General features: G+C 38.9%; 2 protein-coding genes across 4 annotated transcripts in view; one reads left to right on the forward strand and one right to left on the reverse strand.

Annotated features, from left to right (window-relative positions):
• Window positions 1-2,570, forward strand: part of LOC100649350 — a 15,004-nt gene extending 12,434 nt beyond the window's left edge. Inside the window, exon 6 of the mRNA XM_003400262.3 lies at window positions 1,321-2,570. Coding sequence (XP_003400310.2) covers window positions 1,321-1,539 — 219 coding nt within the window. The 3' untranslated portion in view covers window positions 1,540-2,570. The remainder of the gene's footprint in view (window positions 1-1,320) is intronic.
• LOC100645537 (potassium voltage-gated channel protein Shaw) overlaps window positions 2,199-20,922 on the reverse strand; it is a 46,416-nt gene continuing 27,692 nt past the window's right edge. The window contains exons 4-5 of one of the 3 annotated variants that reach the window (XM_003400313.4): window positions 18,293-19,334; window positions 2,199-17,189 (exon numbers count right to left, since the gene is read on the reverse strand). In XM_003400313.4, the coding sequence (XP_003400361.1) occupies window positions 17,125-17,189; window positions 18,293-19,334 (1,107 nt within the window). In that variant the 3' untranslated portion in view covers window positions 2,199-17,124. Of the gene's footprint in view, window positions 17,200-18,292; window positions 19,335-20,922 lie in introns of all 3 variants that reach the window. The other 2 variants (XM_048411573.1, XM_012315459.3) reach the window with 2 other exon arrangements.

Consider the following 20,922-nt stretch of genomic DNA (forward strand, 5'->3'; position numbering starts at 1 on the left):
ATCGTATATATAGCATAACGTGTATAGTATCCAAAGGACTCGGATACTACGGTGGATTATACTATCGAATTTTGCAGTTTAACGATTATGGTAATGGCGGTCTGAAACGGTACTTGTTAAACTTGTTTTGCTCGCTGTTGCGAATTATCGTTTGCCTTTACGGGCGATTTGTTACTGTTTCTTGCTATTTGAAAGTTACTTGAATTTATGACATGAATAATTCACAGGAGAAGTATTAAATTGACCGAAAGTTCCGTGGTCTTTGTTCTTTGGCAGGAACGACATCGAGTATTCTAACTGGAACTTGTCTTCACAATCTTAAGTTTGCTAGATACGAACTGATACTATAAAATATCCTACGTTTAATTGATTTTGTGATGTGCATGATACTTTTGCTTGAGCGAACGTAACAAATTTTTGCAAGTAGTTATAAGGAAAACCATTGGACGATTAAAAAGTTTCTAACACGTTGCAAACACGAGCATGCAACTACCTTGTTAATACGAGAAGCGCGTTTTTTTAACGGATTCCATGTTCAGCTGGTCTTGTAGTTCTAAACTGTTACTATGCAACAATGAACGCTGCAAAATGTTGCTCGGAGAAATTTATTTTAGTCACGAATTATGGATCAGCTACCTGGTTAAATCTCACGAAAAAAACTGTGGTAAAAAATGTTTGAAAGTGAAAGATTTACGATGTTTTTAATTACGTGACTGTAACTTGTATGCCTGCAAATTAACTACTTTGCTATTTACAATTACACCAATTATTTTAATTATTCGCATTAGAATCTACATTACGAAGAGAATTTTCCACGATGAGGGCAAGAGAAATAGGAAATAGCGTTCTTCTTTCTTAATTTCGTTCATTTTTCACAAACACGAGCAAAGCTCTGACGGACACAATGCGAGCTTGTGCAAGCACTGCAATGCGAAAAATTACGCTTCACGTGTCTAAAAATGCGTGTGAAAAATGGGAAACGTCGTTTCTCGTCGTAAATATTATTCACACGTGCTTATGCCACAAGAGCCTCTAAAAAGATGCTTGAAAAAAATCATGATTTTAAGTAATTAAAAATTAACAACACATATATAGAGATTCAGAGTGTAACAAATTTTCTCCGCTATTATATTCTGCATAGAATACAATAAACATACTAACAAAGGAGGAAAGGAAAGAAAATGAACAAAATACGCTGGTAATTAAAAATTAAATTTCCATAGAGTTTCGACTAACCTTTTCTTCTTCAACCGAGCGGACATCCACGTCGTCGTACGCCAGACTCTTGCTAACGCGTTTCAACGAATTTCCCTATTGCAGCCTGGCAACAACGAGGCGGGAATTTGCAACCTTGAACACTGCGGCAACTCTCTGTGCGATCGAAACGAGCTGGACGAAGAAGGTAACTGCCGCGTGGAGACCTGGGCAACGCCCTTTCGTATTAGGGTGGCTTTCGGTCCTGGACAGGACACGGGAACCACTCTCGAGGACAATATTGGCATGTGTCTCGTGTACGAGCAACTACCCTGCGTTGTCTGAATGGCCTTGGAGCGAGAAACGAGTCGAGACATATGGGGTGTGACACAAGTTGAGAATTCACGTGGTATTCAAAGCTTAATATTTGAAGAGGACGATTCGATGTTTGCTATCTAGCTATGCCGGTCAGAATTTCCTACGAAATTAAATTTTTTAATTTAGAAAGGGAGAAACGCGTTTCATAATTCGGCCGTTCGTACGTTTATACGCATCGTGAAAAGAAAACGTCGCAAGCCGCTGAAATTAAAGTAGATACCTTCTGCTGCGAGCAAAAATATAAGAGGATCAAAAGATTCGTGGGCCGACTACTCCAATTATAAACCCAAATATCTAGCAGTTTCTCGCAGAAATGGCCAATTAAGATTCTGAGACTCCATCCAGCGTTCTTCATCCACCTTCATCCTGGTTTCCTCGCTTTTCGACGAAGATATCCTACAGGGACAGCAGTCGTTTTAACCCTCTATAACGCCGTAGGTAACTTGGGATATCTATATTCATCAGACTTCGTTTTGAAAATGTTATTTCGTCCGCTGCAACCTTCATCTATCGCAAGCATAAAAATAAGCAAACTCTGTTTATAATATTGCATCCAGTTATAGAGGATTAAAGAGAACCATAGACAGAAATGTACATCGTTTCAGAATGATCGAGAGACACTGATATCAAAGAGTTAAATAGTCTTTATTTACAAACGAACTAGCTTAAATCGCAAACGCAGCGCACAACTCTCGATACAATAATAGATATATAATTCGCTTTTTCATTTTCTCAATTTGTTTTCATTTTCGCCTCTATTCTCTCTCTCTCTCTCTCTCTCTCTCTTGCTCTCTCCCTCTCGCTCTTTTTCTCTTTCGCTCTCTCTCTCACTCTCTCGATCACGCGTCACGATCGTCGGCCACATCACGCCACAGTCCAAATCGCAAACGCAACTTGAGTCTACCCTCCCTCGGGTCCGTTTCTTCGCGGAAATACCCCCATTTGTATTACGTTTCTCTCAAGTAATTTATTATTTCATCGATCCTCGTGTTTCTAAACGCCGGGAGAGAAATGCGTTTCCACCCTGTTGGAACTGAGAAGTTGGAAGTGGCCGACGATGATCACGGGAATCGCAGCGATAACGATAATGATATTACAAGAATAAATTATAATGCTATTAAATACAATAATGAAGGTGACGTCACGCCGGAATTTCGAAAGAAACGATGCTCCGACCAGAACACGGCGTGACGTTACGAGCTCCTCATCATCGTCGTGTATCTATGTATGTTCCTCGATTTAGTCCTCTATCACCTTTTTTCAACGTCTCCGTTCTTTCCTTTTCTTCCTTTTTTTTTTCTTTTTCTTTAAATGTATATAACCGTAATGATAAGTAATAATAATAACGAGATTAGCAATAATCGTGATCGAACGACGATGACTTCCGGTGTCCGATAGACAAAAACTGTATTCCGGAGGCCGGAGGTCGTCGACGTCGCCTGGCATGTGTAAGAAAAGTCGTACCACTATCTACAAAGTCAAAAAGACCGATAAAACGTGTAAAAGGGCGGTGGTCAACGAACGTGTGTGCATAGGTCTGTGCGTGTGAGTATGATTTAGATATGTGTGTGTATGCGTGTCTGTTTGTGTATGCTTCTTTGTACAGAGTCCTTGGATACAGCACATGTCGCTCCCCTGATACCGTACTGTGCTAACTCGTAGTAAGGTTTTCCTGTACATTTCTTTCTCCTTTTTTCCCCTCTCCCCTTTTTTTCCTCCTTCCTTTCTTTTTTCCCTTTTTTTTTTATTATATCATGGGTTACTCTTATCGGGAACTTGGATCGATCCTTCGAAGTCTGGCTTAATGAAACAAAAAGAAAAAAAGCTCTCCCGTCACTTTCTTCTTTTTTATTTTCTTTTTTTTTTTTTTTTTTTCTTTGAGAGAGTAAGTACTTGAGTTATTTTAAAGCGTCATGATATGTATACTATTTAGAAGAATCGGCGAATTGTTTCTTGTTACGATGTGCTATCTTTATCTTCGTTTTATTCTAGTTTATCCGTCGTGATATTTCGTGCTTTCTGTACTTCCATTTCGTGGATTATCCTTTCTGATATCGATTCATGGAGGTAGAGGGATTGAATCGCTTTGTAGTCGCAACTATAAACTTTGATCAGTGAGCTGATTTTTTAATTTTGCTTCGTTCAATGGATGTTTCGTGTCTTTTTTTTTTCTTTCCGTTTTTCAAATTATCCTTCGAGATATTGATTTAATGCGATGACAATTGAATCGTTTAGCGCTTTGAACGACCAACTATTCGGTATACTGATTTGTAATCTTTCGAAGCTACGTTACAGGCTCGTTCGATGGATGTTTATCTTCCATTAAATTTGTTTAAACATTGTATACGTTCGATACTGCGATTGATTCGTCGAATAGCTACTCGAAGTGTGGTGTGTTTGTTCGATAAATGTTCGCCGTTTGGTATGTTTATTAAACGAACGTTTGCCTTGTAATCGTATTTGTTTTCTAGTTCCTTGGTCTCTGTTATATTTATCGAATAGGCTTCATTAGAATTTGTTTACTATCCATATTTAGTCGCACGACTGGATGCACGTATGCGTGTTCAGTATTTACATCGTACATTTCTGTTTATTCGTTCATTGATTTTAATAAAGTGTAACCTTTTTGAGAAACAGATGTAGTAGATTTAAGCGTTCGATATTTATGTATTTATTACACATTTAACACAATGTTCTGTTGTTTTATGGCTACAGCGACTTTTAGTGCGAAGACTGCGAATATGAGAACGAACCTTAGATAACAGAAAAATAGAATTTCAGATATCGTCTTTTACGTTTAACTACGAAAATAGTATGATCTTGCTCTTTCACGCAACGAGATATTTTATCTGGCGAACATTACTTCAGAGTACTGTGTAGATAGATTGTGCATGAAATCTTGAGACTATTATCTCAAGTTTGGTTTGAATCCTTCCAAAGAAAATATAAGAAATAAAAAACAAAACAAATTCGTCAAGACAAATAAACGCATGAGAAGTTTCAAGATGATTTTTAAATTTGTGACATACATTTGAAAGTATCTGACATTTTTTCACGACAAACCTTTGCTTACATTATTATACGCGGATCGTGATCAAGTACACATCAACGAGTGAAAATGTTTCGATATTAACATTTTATTTACGATACATCGATCGATCTGATATTCAGAACTTTTATGCCCTTTCAGCCATATTATGTATTACGTATTACGCTTGATTTAAAATAAATAATCTAAAAAGAAAACACTATGGATGAGAATCGTAATAAAACCAGATTTTATTCTAGATGTAACATCGTTATTCTATTCAAATTTTCTTTTATCATCGATATCATGATATTTCTTAAAATTCCATAAAAACTATAACTATTCTCTTAAAACTTTATCTTTAACATCTTAAATTTTCATTCTTTATGAGTATTTCTGTTCAACATTCAACGTTAAATAAATTTGAATAATAATCGTAACTGTAGCGTATTACAGAAATAATTTATTTCTGTGTCCTGAATTCTGCTTTTTACACAATGCATATATTACAATACAAATGCTTTGTTAACAGTTGGTACTTATCGCGTTAGAAAATGAAGTAATAAGAGCTGTTTCTAAGATTGAATGGATTAAATATGCCAGTATATATACATATATATACCGTGATAAATCAACCGGTTCGATATTTCATGCTGGTAACGCGTTTTAATCGCAAACTCAAATAATGATTCACTTTGTAACAATTTCGTACCATTAAATATCAGCTAAATCGAGATACTTTTTATATGGCTTTCAAATATTTAATTTGCGTTGGACGAGAAGTCGAGAGGTAATTTCAAATTCACAAACTTTTATACAAAAGTAGTATCACGCAAGCGGCAAATTGATACTCGCCTCTACGTGAAATTCTGTCGCTGGACGATCATTTTTTTCTCTCCATCTGTAGTTTCTTCTTTAATACATTTTCTCGCTTTTCAATTTTCTTTGAACAATTTTGCTGTGACAATTAGTAACGGTGTTAAAGAGAAAAACGTCAATTCGCCTGGAAAATCTTCCTCGCCAACGCGTACCGTCGCTGTGATTCACTATTAATATCAGGCAACAGCGGTTTCCACGGCTACATATATACGTTCGCAGAGATATCTTTTATTTTCTTTCTGCACATCCGCAAACGCGTACAATTCCTTTCATTTTGTTCTTCTTTATTTTTTTTCGTCGACCTTTTCCCTCTTTTTCTTCGTATTTTCTTTCACTCTCTTCCATTGCTTCCGTCATTCTGTTCTTCGTTCGCACGCGGCACATTTTGAAGCACTTTTTCTTTGGATAATACCTGGACACTAGTCGACTATCAAGAAAAAAAGTTTAACTCAAGCTGCGTTTCCTTTTAACGGACTTGAATAAACGCGTACCAGGTTAAATACTGGAACGGATGACAACGCGAACCGGTTTCTTTTCCGTCAATGTAGCGATGACTGGACATTTTACGGTGAACAGGATCTCATTATAACTTTTTTCTTTCACTTTTAGAATCGTTTCGATGCGTGCCATCTCTTTATCCTATCATTACCTTTATCAGGATCGAATAGAGATCAGAGTTTTTGGAACTGTAGGAAATTTACCGTTTAATTGCAATTATTAACGATTGGTTTTATCATTCGCTTCAATGGGAGCTTACTAACCTCTACTAACAAGATAAAATTAACAATTTAAAATTACTTTTCCATGATCCTGTCACGCAGCTCGAACTTTCATTGTCTACTTCTGTTTACTCCAAACTCCAATGTTCCCGTTTCTCGTTAATACAGCCCAAACTCTAGTTTGCCACTTCCGTAACTCAACGTAACTCAAATTTTTATGTTCCACTTCCCATTAAAACAATCTATAGTTCCACCTTCAACTTTCCGTTAATCCAGTCCAAACTTCTATTTTCCACTGCTCTTTAATCCAACCAAAACTTTCCATTTTCCACTGCTCTTTAATCCAACCAAAACTTCCATTTTCCACTTCTCTTTAATCCAAACTTCAACTTCCCATTCCTCTTTAACGAATCCCAAACTCCTACCTTTCTCTTCTCCTTAACCCAGCCGAGGCTCATAATTTCCATTTCTCTCGAAACCTGCTTCTCAAACTCCTGCCATCCATTTCTCCGTAACCAACCCCATATCCTCGGCTAATAACACGAGGGTTGAGCCTTTCGTGCCGCTACCGTACGCTTTGTTTCTCCGATTTCCTCGTTTAGAAATCTATCAATTACACCCGACTCGATGGCAACCGATTGAAATCCTGCCGCGGCGTCCAACCTGTTTTCCGATCCTCGATCGGATTTACTCGCCGTCAACGGAACAATATATCAGATTCGCGAAGCCTCGTTTGCGCGAAGAGAACGTCAGCCTATATTCTATGGCTTTTGTGTTTCTCAAGGGGCGTGTAAGGAGAGAGATAAGATCGGGAATACTTTGCGGATTGTCGTACACGTTGTCCGGGCGACAGGTCACGTATCGTTTTATATCTGTTCACGGCGAATCGAGTGGCCAACGCGTAATCCACGCACGTAGGACTCGTAAAGGGATCGGATAGATAGAGGTTTCAGATAAGATTGATCACCGGTGATTCGTGTCACACGGTTGAAAGATTTCTTTTGCGGTTCGTGTATCACGTTCGAGCAGCAGTAATTTACCGTTGCAGATTCTCTGTTGTTCCACTTGTTAGATTCGTGGCTCGGCTGTGACTAGAACAGTTCCTACTAACCTTTTAGTTCACGAGGTGCGACAATAAGATTTCGAGAACAATTCTGTTCCGTCAAAAATATGGACAGTTACACGCTATACTTAGTGTTAATGGTAGTAGGCCTTGCTTGCAAATTTTTATACGTATATTTAAGTTGACAATCAGATTTAAAAACAAATTATATGAATTTCACGTTCTTTAATCGAGGTACCATTTTTTGAACAAAAATTGCGTTGTTCATCGAACGAAGCGTATCATTTTTACGATGAACGATAGCTTTTTAATTTATAGGCCTTGTACTTGTACACCGTATTTTGCAGCAGACAGTGTGCAACGATTAAAAGGAAGGCGTAAGAAATTTATCATACACCTTGTTTTCCGCGGTAACTTAAACTCACCTCGAAACTTGAAATCGTCGTTTCATGTGCATTGAACTAACGAAGAAAATTCTATTCGAGTGACTTACGGTTCAACTAATTCGAATCGTGTTTTCACCTGCTGATTTAAGAACACTTTCAGCATTGCTAACAACCCGCTGCTAAATTATCGATATTCAATTAAACCAGTTCGCGGTGTCTAAAATTAAAGGAGTCTACTGAAAAGCAGACGTTTAATGGCGATGTGCTTTAAAGAAGATCGAATCGTCGTACTCATAAATATACAAATTTAATCAATAATTTCGCGATAACTGTTCTGATATTTTAAACGATATTTATCGATATATTACTAAATATTTAGTATACGGTTCAAGCGTAAGTTCGTGTTTTACCGTAAAAGTAAGATATAATCAATTTTACCCTTAGGTGACTTTTAATTTTTCCACTGCACTACATCCTCTATTTTACCTCAACTTCAAAAAACGTTGCATCTGGGTAGGTCACGGTATCTTCTTACTCCTCTCGCATTTAATTTTCGCCACTAATTAATTAACGTCGGATCAACGAGTGGAAAATTCCGGACAAATCGCGTAGAAACGGTTCCTGAAGTGAATCGAGCCTGAATTTAATCACGTTTTCGGTTCATGGGGCAGATTTAACGAAAAAAAATTGTTGTCCGTACGATAGAATTCTGCCCGTTTCTAGACACGTTGTTAATTATCCAGTTGCCGATGATGTACGATTGAATATCCGCGAAATTTTTAGCGTCACCGATTCGTATCACAGTGGGAGCTCGATAATCGAATTTTCATCGTTTCGTATTAAAAATTATAATTTACATTTTTCTTTCTAAAGTTAGTAGTAACGTAGGATTACTTTCTTTTTGTGTTCCATACCATTTAATAAATGTTCCTTCCTGTTTACGAGGTTAGTATTTTAATATTTTAAATATTAACTTTATTTTAACATTTTAATATTTTGTATTTGAGATTAATATTTGGTTCTGGCAGTAGTACCTAGTAGTAAAGTGATATTATTTTCTCGGTTAGGTATTCGCATATAACTTTGAGACATTGTACAATAGTTTCTTTGTTGGATATCCGATAAATAATTATTTCATTTCGTTCTGATCATTCTTACGAATGTCGAATAAATCGAAGCAGAAATTCACTCGAAAGTTTCGTTTCCCGTTTCGTTCTTGTCACGCTGCATTTAACTTCAACCATTAACGCGTATATATCGACCGCTATATTATCTCCTCTGAACGATAAACCCATTATTTATTAAAATTCGTTATTGTTTAAAAAGTCATTATTCATAAAATCACGTCCATATTCTATTCCCTAGATTTTCAATTTCTCAATACTCGCAGATATCGCAGTTATTCTTCATCTTCCACTTTCCTCCCTTTTCTGGCTTATCGCCAACCATTTTCAACCCCCTTCTAAATTACGGCACTACCATAAAACTGTCCAGGAGTGCCAACAAAAACAAAACTCCCAACTCTCTGCTCGATTTCTCCTCCCCAACAACTTCACCTCCGATTCACCCGAAACTCGATTCACATTCAGTTTCTCCAACCAAACCTCGCTGATCGCATCAGAATCAGCTCGAACGATTCGCTCGCGGGCAAATATTCGACTTCCTTTGATCTTTCACGCATCTTTGCGCATGAAAGTCGCTCCCCGACGTTCACAAAGATGTTTTTCAAATACGTTTCTCTGGTTCGCTGTTTTCTGTTCGTCCTGTTCTGTTGGTTTGTCGATGACCTACGAGTCTCGTATAAATCCTGGAAACACCTGGTCCTGTTCACGAAGGAGTCAAAGTGCGCCTTATTATTGGTCGCTTGATATGCTTGCCACGTTCTCCACTTGGCCCTGTCATTCCCCCATCCCCCGCTTATATCGCCGTTTCGACTCTTATCCTCTCTCTCTCCTTTCTCTGTCGCGTGCAAACGCGTGTACACAGAATCGTAAATACAAATGGCGCTTTCTTACACTTCCGTCTTCCGTAGTCTAGACGACGGTGTAATTTTTCTTTAAACGCAATTTGAGGATCAGACGGATTTTGCAGCGTGGGGTTGTACAGGGGGTGGTTCGATTGGTCCCGGCGGTATTCAGGGTGCGTATCGTGTGCGTGTCACGTACGAATACGTTTCATACATGATGCTGGTCATGTACATGAATATACATGCTGCTGGTGTCTCTGGAAAAACGAGTGTTCGATCTCTCGCGTCGAACTTCTGTTTTCTCTAAGTGAACCTGGTCATGTGTTCTTGTCGTGTTGTATTTTTTGTTAGTGTTTGTTTTCTCGTTTATTTTCTTTTTCCCCCTATTTTTCCCTGATTGTATTTCTTTATCCTTTTGTTTCTTTCAGTCGTTTTGCTTCTGCATCTTTACTCGGGTAAGTTCACAACTATTTGTCCAAACACTTGCACCGCGACGTACACGTCGCAGGCACGCGGAAGGTTTTCTTCGAGGAAGATGAGAAACGCGACGCGAGGATACTTGGATCAATGCTGCTTTAGGTGTTCCGTGTTTTTTCCCTTCTTTTATTCCCTTCCTTTTCCTTTTTTTTTCTTTTTTCGTAGTAATTGAATGTGTCGTTCCGAAGATAACAATGCTTTGAAATTTAGCGACGGAAGTTTCGTATACAATGTTCGTTCGAAGCATTGAAAACTAGAAAACTCTTTCTTCTCGTTTTCAATTTTGAATAGGTGGCTTGTAGATCACTTTTGCTCTGCTGGATTCAACATTTTCTACGTTTCTTTGGTAGCTTTCGAGTCTGGTATTTTTTGCTTTTTTTCTTTTTTCTCTTTTGTTTAAACGTTATATCTAAATGAATAAACGGGTACGTTATCGTGGAAAGAATGTACAACGAGCGATATCATTCTAGCAAGTAAAAAAATGTCTTTTGCCAAGCATACATATTATAGCGATGTGCGCATGATAATGAAATGACACGATTATCCACTATATTTTAACAAAGCATACGTTGATCAAGTACCGTCTTAAAATGCTTTTATATTAAAAATGTAATAAATATTACGGCCACGGGGTACAAAAATGGACGAGAAATGCCCATCTCTCGCAGTGTCTACAAACCAATATCGACGTAGGAATAGAAAACATTAGAAAGGAAAATTTTTTTTCTGTATTTGTCCGAGAAAACAGAAAATATAATTCTAAAAATATATAATCGTATTGCCTGACAATCGCATTATACGTTTATTAATTTCGATTAAGAAACGATAATAGATAAGAGGTCAAAAATCTTAGTTCTCCCTTCTGTTCGTCGATATTGATCTATACGTAGACAACAAGCGGACATTCGTCGTCTATTTTCATCCCCTTTGCCTTTCAATTCGTCCCTTCATTTTCGTTTAGAATCACCCTGTATTACGTGTATCATACAATACGGTTTGTATTGTCTCGCTGTAATTTTTTCAGCATGGTTAAGTACTTATGAACTGTCGGTGAATATTTGCGTTTGTACGTGTACAGCTATGTGTCACAGGTGGACGAGCGTGTGTTCTATGCATGTGTGGGGGTGTACTTGTGCGATAAGTGCGTCGAAATTGTCGAGACTCGACCGCAATTCAACTTTATCGTTCCTCGAACGCGCCTCGAACGCTGCAACACGATGTTTTCGTTCTTCCAGGGAACCTCTGTCACCAGTGATATCGTCTCGCGTTAATACACGTCGGATGGCTTAGTTTTATTCATCGGTGCGACCGGCATACCCTTTCGTTCTCCCTTGAGAGTTCGACAATTGTTCTTTACGAATTATTCTAATTAACTTTACGTTCATTTAATGTCCTTATTTCATTTCTACCGATTACTTTTTAGAAAACCGTTGATTTAATAACCGTTTTTAAGAGTAAATTATTGTCACATGTATACATATATTGCTTAGAAAATTATTTTTAACAACATCGCGACCAGATTATCGTATCCCTAAGTCGCTTCTTTACATGTTGACGTATTTCCATTAGATTTCGTGTATACTTTCTTCTTGTTTTCTTGTTAGCATGGTGCGTAATGTTTGTTAACGTTTCTTTCTTTTCTGATTTTTCGTATCTAGGATCGTGTGTTTCTCGAATAATGAAATCATTATAAAAATTCATATTATTTGGTCAAAGTACAGAACGGAGAATTGTTACGTTAAAAGTCGAGTCGATAGGCGCGTTAAAGGTAGGAATTTTATATATATCATTTTTGTATTCGATCGTGGTATACGATATCACAGTAAATCAAAGAAAGACATGAAAATATCATAAAACACATGTAGAATTATTGAAAGTAATTAAAAAACCGTATCGAATTATTATCATTTGAGCAACGTTTCCATCCAAAGCCTTTTATTAATCCTAAAATTATGACAGCTAAACGTCCATCAAGAATGACAACGTTATCATGAAACATCAGAATTTCTTTTTACATTTCTTAGCTTTTTATCTTTTTACCTGTTACAACGATTTTTTTTTTTATATATAAAAGACATACACAACGTATATACGTAAATACAGTAGCTTGATGGACGGCACTGAGTCGATTGTACAAATTTCTCTGTATTAACGACGAAATAAAGTCTACGCTGTAGACCGATAATTTTGAGAAATCAACGATATTCCGTGTCCAAGAGAGAAGTTAATTTCGAATTATCTTATAGAAATTAGTATACCGTTACCTTGTATATCGTACTTAAGTCAATTTTTGAGCATGTTACATTGTTCAGTTCCATTTTATTCATCAACGTTCAAATATTCGTTCGAAGTACTGTAAATATTCCAAAATCTTAAAGTAACAGTTTTACGATTAAGAACGCGTTATGAAAACATTGTAAAGAATATAATTTATTTTATCTCAACGATTCCTTAGAGTTTTAGTTTCGTTCGATTAATTTAAAGTGCATACGACTCGTCCAACTTCTTTACTCGCAATGTTTTCTTTTTTTTTCTTTTATAAAATAGTCAGCTTCTTTTTTAAACGTGTCAGAAGTAGACACGAAGAGGGAAGGTTTGTTGTACGTAACGCGGAAACGACATCACTGGTTTCAGATAGAATACTGCTCCTAAAGATAATAATATCGCGTCGATATGACGATTCACAACTTTAGAGCTTCTTAAGCGTTAAATGACGAAGGCTGCTTTCTCTCTATACGATCCAAAAATAAACGCGTAAGAATATATTCCGAAATATATAACTACAAGAAAAGATACTTTAAACTGGCATTGATCCCATATTTTGTAAAAATCTGAATTTAAATTTTATCTGTCGTAGCGAGCAAATATATACGTATCGTCAAAGAACAAAGAAGAAACGAAGAATCGTTTACGCAGAAAACAGCCGAAAATAGAAACAAAGGAGTATAGAACAGCCTGTGTGGTTTTCGTATTTGGATCGCGATTGATCCGAATATTTACACGTACTTGGACGTATATGAGTGTTCAGTTTCGAGGCTTGACTGTGTGTATACGCGCGTGTACATCAAAGATCCCTCGTCCTCGAGTTGCTCGAATTTTATCAGCATTTCATCTCCGAAAAGATATTTTTATGTTATTACATACGCTATATTAATACCGTAGTAGTTCCGTATAATCGTTTCTTGTTAATCTTACGTTTTAAGGAAAATCCGGAGAAATGTTCAACTTTTCGTTGCATCGTCGTTTTCTCATTATCAACAAACTTACTTCAACATTAACGGCACGCGGTATATGCACGAAGCGTATATACAAAAAGCTTGGCCATCGTAGTCTCGATAGGAAATAAATTTCATTCGTTTAACCTGTTCGGTTCGCCACTCATCCGCTGAGTACAGCGTCGCTTAATATTTAGCGACCGCGAACAAGCGTAGCGAATTTTATTGCAATTGACTTTAATCGACGCTCGGCCTTTACTTGCTTCATTTCCGATCGGTGGTATACACTTAGCGTTAAGCGAGTATCACCAGACTTTTATTAGCTTTCTCAGAGTTCGAACGTTTTATGCATTTAGTTTGGAAAATTATGCATCGCTAGTTAACGCAGCCTTGTTAAATCATTACAAGAGTTAGAAGCAAATATTCACGATTATCCGATTAATCTTCGAACCAATTGAGAGGATCAGATGGCAATCGAGGCAAATGGCAGCCCATTAAATATTTTACTCACTACGTTACACTCTACTAGGGGTAAAATTATGGTATATCAAAATTTGTTAACAATCAACGTTTTATGCGACACGTGTGTACATTTGGTCCTCTCAATTAGGGCATCGACTAATATCGACCTCGACGCTCGGATTTTACCAGCTACTAACAATAAGTATCGCGAGATGAGTATTTTCTTTCGATTAATTATCGATCGATGATTGTTAACGGAGATGTTATTAGGATGGCGGGAAATAAATATGTTATGCTTTTCGTGCAGCGAAAGGCAGAAGAACACCGAAATTTCTCCAAGGATTTTCCACATTGAGGTTTTATTCGCTATCTCGTTTCGTTCCTTATATCGTTTGGAAAGGAAAGTTTCCAGATGAAAGGTGGAAATGAGAAACGCAAATTGTTCACTCATCGATATTTAAAGCGGCAATCTCGAGAAATTAAGAGCGGCCTTTTATTCGCTTTCGACGACGGTTCATAGATGGAAAGTCGAATCCGTTTAAGGGGAGGAGGGATCTTCTTGGTACGACGTCGAATCCTGACAAAAATTCCTACGAACGTTCCGTACGCAAATATTTAAACTCCTCGAGACGCTGCCAGTCTCATTACGCGGCTGCTGCAGCATTTACCAGATACTTTCAGGAATTTTTGGCAGCGAAGCTGTGCTCTCCGGTTTATAAATTATTCGACTTTGACCAACACGAGCCTTTCACTCGACTTCCGCTTGACGATCAACGAATATTCCTCGTCGTTTCAAACGAGTTGTTGCGCCAGTGTTGGGCTTCGATTATTTCGGATAACATATAAAATGAATTTAGTCAACGTCTTTTGCATTCGTCCTTCTAAATTTTTCGGATAAAAGAAATAACATTGCTCCGTCGAAAAGAATATTTATAGCACGTAAAGACGAATACAAAACTTCTTTGCGAAATGATCGAAAACGCTTGGATAGCTTGGATAGTTTGAAACAAAGCGAATAACATGCAAGTAGCGGGTTTCATTTTCCTTTTCATTCTAGTAACAAACATTCGTTCACCCAACACTGCCCTGCGCATTCATCCCGTGTACACCTTCTACCCTCCTTTCTCTTATTTTTATCTCATTCGCTTTATCCACTTCCTTTTCCTTGCTTCTCCCCACTCTCCTTTCTATCTTTCTTTCATTTCAATCTCATTTAAACATTTAGCAGAATCAACGCGCGATCTTTTACCGATCCAGGCGCGTTCTCGGTGTTTTCTGAATGATACGAGCGAATGATCCGTGTTTACTAGAATGGAGGGAGGTGAAGACGTTGTGGCGAGAATAAAGAACGGACAGGAGAAATTGGAGAGGAGAGGAGAGATCGATCGCTCGAGCAAACGATCGAAGAAAGTGAAAAAGATACATTAGCTGAATTGATGTATCGCGAGAAGTCCCTGAATAACGTTAGATCGGTGCAGGTAAAATGTCGGATGTTTGGTGCGCGCACGCGCTCCACCCTCGTTTATTAAGGCGCTCCGCTGTCTTCTTATTTGGTCGTGAAGTTTTTCTCCTCTACTTTTCTCGCCTCCCTCGCTTCTTTTCCTCGTTTTTGTTGCTTTCCGAAAGGTTAGCAGGTTGCTGCGGACGTGATTTAATTAAAAGCTCCAATTAATTGCTGCCTCTAGCAGCTTTTGATTTAAAACGTGACTCCACTTCCGGTGGCCAAGCTGCTCACTGTTTTTGGCGTTCGGCTTTAAGGCTTTGGAACGCCCTTCATTATCGCTTTCAACGCAAGTACCTCGTTCTTGGCAATTTCACGAGCATTTCGATTTTACGATTCGAAAACCGTACGCTGCTTGTTTTTACGTTAAACGTAATTAGAAACGATTCGCAATTAAGACGTAAGATTGCATATGCTGTAGGTAAAACGTTAATTCGGCTGATACTTAAGGCTGATACGTTCCTTATCGCAGATGCATAGAAGCCAAATTATGTCGCGGTCAGTTCTGGTTCGAAAAGTCAAACAGTAATTATATATTCTCGTGGTACAATTAAGTTATTTTCAGATGGTATAGTTAGCCAGTTTACGCTTCAGAGTGGCTCATTTATTAGTAGTACTGGTCCTATGTTAATTCGATATACTTCATGAAATATTTGTTACAAAATTGAAACGTATAATGTTTGTATAATTTCATGTAACATCCCCGCGTTTGTGTTTTAACCACGATACGTATTATGCATACTAAACAGATCGTTAATGTTTCATAAATTTCACTTAGCGGAAATAAAATAGGACGAAATGAAATTTACCATCTTCTAATTCGATTGTATTATATCAACAAAGTTCGCGTTTTCTTCTCTTCCATCGTGTATTATATATAACGCGTGTCTACGTTTATAAAAACACAGAGATTATTTACTTATCTAGTCATTTCGAGCTTCGTACGAACTTACAAAGCTTTTGAAGAAGAAGAAAACAAGCAGCTTGGTATATTTGCCAGAAATATTCTCTTCTACCCAACGACTGTTCCTACCTCGAGAAAATATCTCTGGAAATTTCAAAAATTCCTCTTTCCAACGCATTAGCCAAACATATTCTCTCGTGCTGTACACGTTTTAAGTTATATATATTATATCTGTAATTAATGGTAAAATAGTATAAAAATATATAAATAAAATATGTATTTAAATACATCGTAATAAATTATAAGTTACATACAAGAAATATAACGTGATAAATATACCTGTTTTATACGAATGTATCTATAAATCTATAAAATTGAAAATCTCCTACCATAAACATTACCAAAAAATTCACCAGACCTCAAGCTCTAATAAAACTCGAATAAAGAAGAATAGGACACTTTCAGTTTTACATTCTCCTGCTAACCTTTCGAGCGCAACTCTCGTTCACCGAATTTCGAAAGATTTATCATCCACTAAGATCCCGATGATTGCCTGTAAGCCACCAACAAGCCAGAATTTCACAGCCAAAATTTCTCCCAACCCCTGCTACACACGTATGCTGATACATACGTACATACGCATACGTGTGCTGGAACGAACAGAAACGAAAAGAAGCCAGGACAGCTGTAATAATCCACGCATGGTCGCAGTGAAAGGCGTCGCAAGTGGTTGCGGCAAAAATCCGACGTTTCACCCGCAGCGATCTAATATTCCCTTATAGACCATGCAATCTTGATACCCGTCTTGAGCTCGTTCCTCCGGCAATCTTTCCCCTCCGTCCCCGGCTCTCTTTCTCTCCCTCACCGTTTTTCCCGTTCGGCTCGGTAGGTCGTCCCGACGCCCCGGTTGAGTGCGCCTCGGCAGTGGTGGAGAGTAGCGTTGGTTTCAGCTTTAACCCAAACCTCCGGCTGTCTTGGTCCCGTTGGTCCGCAGGTTAGAGTTCCTCCGGTCCTCCTCTGGAACCCACCGTACAAGAAGAACAGGAAAACAAAGACACTACAGACCTTCCCGCTCGGGCGACAATTACAGCTAAAATTGTCTTGCGTCTTGGCCAAGACCACTGCTTAACCCCTCGCTTTTTTCCCCTTTTTCTACCTTTATTCTTTCTTTCCTTCTTTTCACGTTCCTTTTGTACACCAGCAGCCTTTGTGCATGATAATTGCTGGACATACACGCGGCTTCTTCCTAGAAACACTCGGCTCAGCGGAGTAAGAAATGTAGGTTTGGCGAACGCTGCGAGTGCACCTGTGACGCGGTTTAAGACTCGTTTCAAGTGCTTGGGAAAGATCGTAGGTAGTTTGGAGAAGGTGTGTCGGTGGCTTTTACCGGAGGTTTTGCGGGCAGTACGAAGGAGAACGTTGTTTTCACGTACGTAGATACGTATAGGATCGCGTGCAGATATATCTAAATATATATATACAAATAAATGTGTCTGTGGAAAGGAACTGTTAAAACTTTTAACAACTTTGTCTGTACCTACATATTTTGTCAAACCATTGACAAGAAACCGCTATTGTAGTATTCTTCTACGCTCTGTATTCTGTAGTATCCTTCGTTCTAAACGCGAAACGGTATATATGCAAAAGAAAGGATAAAAAAATTGTTGATCAACGAAGAGTAGGTAAACTTCCATCTATATTGGAATGCTACTCGTCGCTAGAACCTACGATGCCATTTTCCTCCCATAAAAACGCGAGTGGGCGATGGAAAATGTTACGATAGTGCCTTTGAAATCCGTCAATAGTCGACTACTACAATAGCGTTGTTGCATTCTTCGTATTGGATTGTCGCGGGGATTCTGTTTTTACGAAGATAAGATATCTTACTCTACGCTGGCAAGCACTGGTTGCCTTTTATGCCATTACTACGTTTCCATAGATTCGTATTAATAACTAACCAGCAGTCCTAATAATACGATAAGAAATACGTACATTTTATCTAGACAACGAAATATACTCGACAGTCGAAACGGAGTAAAATACGTTCTTACGCGGACTTACGAAAACGACAAACCTAATCCTCGAGAAACACGTGGCGCGATCAAGCATGGAGAACTTACCTGTTTTAGTGGCGAACGAAACATCCTTGGGATGATTGGTCTTGATAGCGTTCATCCGTCTGTTCTGAGGTCCCATGCCGCCAGTGCAGCCGACCCCGGGCGTCTGTCCAAGGCCAGGGGCTAGAGCACCGGATCCCGATGTAGGTCCACCCGACTGCATGTGCTGTTGGGTGCATCCCGGTGGCCCCATAGTGCCAGCAACCCCGGCCGCTCCCAACGGCGCACCCAGAGTCCGTACTCTCGGCTGTTCGACCGGAATTACACGGCGTCTCTTCTTCGGTAGCTTGGCTCGCGCCTGCGTGTGACTGTAATACATCGCAAAGTTGCTGACGATCACGGGCACCGGCAGGGCGATCGTGAGGACACCGGCAAGGGCGCACAGCGCGCCGACGAACATCCCTATGTAGGTTTTCGGCACCATGTCTCCGTAACCGACGGTGGTCATCGTGACCAGAGCCCACCACAATCCCAATGGTATGCTCTTGAAATCATTCTTCGGATTGTACTGGGTACGTTCCGCGTAATAGACCAGACTGGCGAAGATCACGATGCCAAGGACCAAGAAGAAGACCAACAAGGTCAATTCTTTGGCGGATGCGCGGAACGTCTGGATGAGAATCTTCAGGCCGGACGAATGACGGGTTAGCTTGAACAGTCTCATGATACGTATGATGCTCAAGAACTCGAGTATATCGGCGTTCTCCAGATGCGAGGCGAAACGCTGTAGCCCCAGGTCGATGTAGAAACTGACGGTAGCTACCATGTCGATCACGTTGACCGAGCTCTTGATGAACACGCACCGGTTCGGGCTCGCGGTAATCCGTATTAGAAACTCGAGAGTAAACCAGGCGTTGCACACGCACTCGATGTAGAAAAAGAAGTCGTGAGCGTTCGTATGCGTTTTATCCACCGCCCAGGAGCTGCCGTTCCCCGTGTTCACCGATCGGTTCACGATCACCGGCACGCGCATGTCCGGATGCGTCTTCAGGCAGAACGACAAGATCGAGATGCAGATGAACAGGACCGAGACTATGCTGATCACCTGTGGAGCATTTCGAATAATTCGATTAGAGGTGGATTGATCGTCAGATTCGAGTTTGCATTGTGTTAGAGAATTGGTTGAGACATTTATCATCGTATCAAAACTTCTTCTCGTAGACGGTCATAACTAACGCATCATCCATATCGTACTATGATCAAACATATAATTGAAAATACCCACTTTTCTAGGGTATTCCAAACAAAACCCTAAAACTAAACGCAAACACTTCCAACAAATTGATCGGCGATAAAGGGATAAAGAAACGAAGAGTCGAGGACGTGATTCGAATCCCTGCTATTACTCGTGAAAAGGATATTAACGCGTGACTAAAGTTTCAGAATTGCTTTTCATTATGAGCGTCAGAACGTGGACAATGTTACACGAAAATCTGAATAGGCCATAAAATGTCTGGAGGGATCACGTTGAACCATGAAACTGAGATTATCGCGGGGATCGCCTAGAGGAGTACTAACGCACGATTAACTTTTATAGAAAATCCTGTTACCGTGGTTCCACCGTGTTTTGTTCTTTGTAACGACGTTAAAAGTTACGCGCCGCTGCGTGATCAGTACGTTCTTACCTCCACGATCGATTTTCTTTAGGAACAGCTTTTAACGTCGCTACGAAACAAGTAGTTACGCTAACTTTCGATACGAACGAGAATTTACGTCGATGACTCTTTTTTGAATGTGGCCGATATTAACGAAGGCTATAGACGATCCATTCTGTCACGCAACGATTTAACGCGTTGGTGATACACGAACATTAGAGTTACTTTACAAAATGTCTGAGAATTTGACTGGTTAATCATAATTAAACGAAAAAAAAAACAATCTATACTCGTGTTAAATAAAATTCCTATCGGAGATAATAACAAGCTGGATAAATTATCGCATGATTCATTTTATGCTACCTTTGTGTTTCTTTGTACGACGTAATGCTACGTATTGTGATCTAAAATAATCACCGTGTTCCTGAGAAACGAACTGAGAAAGGTATTGTAATAATTTCACGTCAACTTCACGTGGACAGGATAATAGAACTGGAGGCGAAAGACGATAATAGTTGAAAGGGATCGTACAGAGAACACAGGTAAGACGAGATGAAATGAAAATAAAGCCGGGAGAAAAGTAATATGAAAAGTAAATTCCAACTATCAATTTCTGGATGTACTTTAATCGCTTCTTTGCCGTTCAGTTAGTTCCTCTTTTTATCATAAATAATTTCGATAACCGACGCAGCGAGAGATATCCTTGAGAATATCCTGCGACGATAACGCGCACTAGAAAGATCGTGGATTATTACCAAGTTTGATTAAAAGTTTTACGGCTATAGAATTTCAGCACAACGTACAAATTCACAATTTTTCTACAGCCAATCGTCAATTTAATTACTTGTCTTTATTAACAACGAAAGAACAAAGATCAAGGGTGCTTTTAGCCGAAACGGAAAACGTTTATTGAGATTTCTTCTTTCCATTCCGTGAATACTATCTAGTTTTACAATTGCGAAGCCGGAATCCAACCTGTACATAAATTTTATTCCTTTTGAATCATGAATCGCGTATTGGAAACTCGATAGAAGTTTA

The sequence above is a fragment of the Bombus terrestris genome, chromosome 13 (assembly GCF_910591885.1).
Source record: "Bombus terrestris chromosome 13, iyBomTerr1.2, whole genome shotgun sequence".
Taxonomy (NCBI): domain Eukaryota; kingdom Metazoa; phylum Arthropoda; class Insecta; order Hymenoptera; family Apidae; genus Bombus; species Bombus terrestris.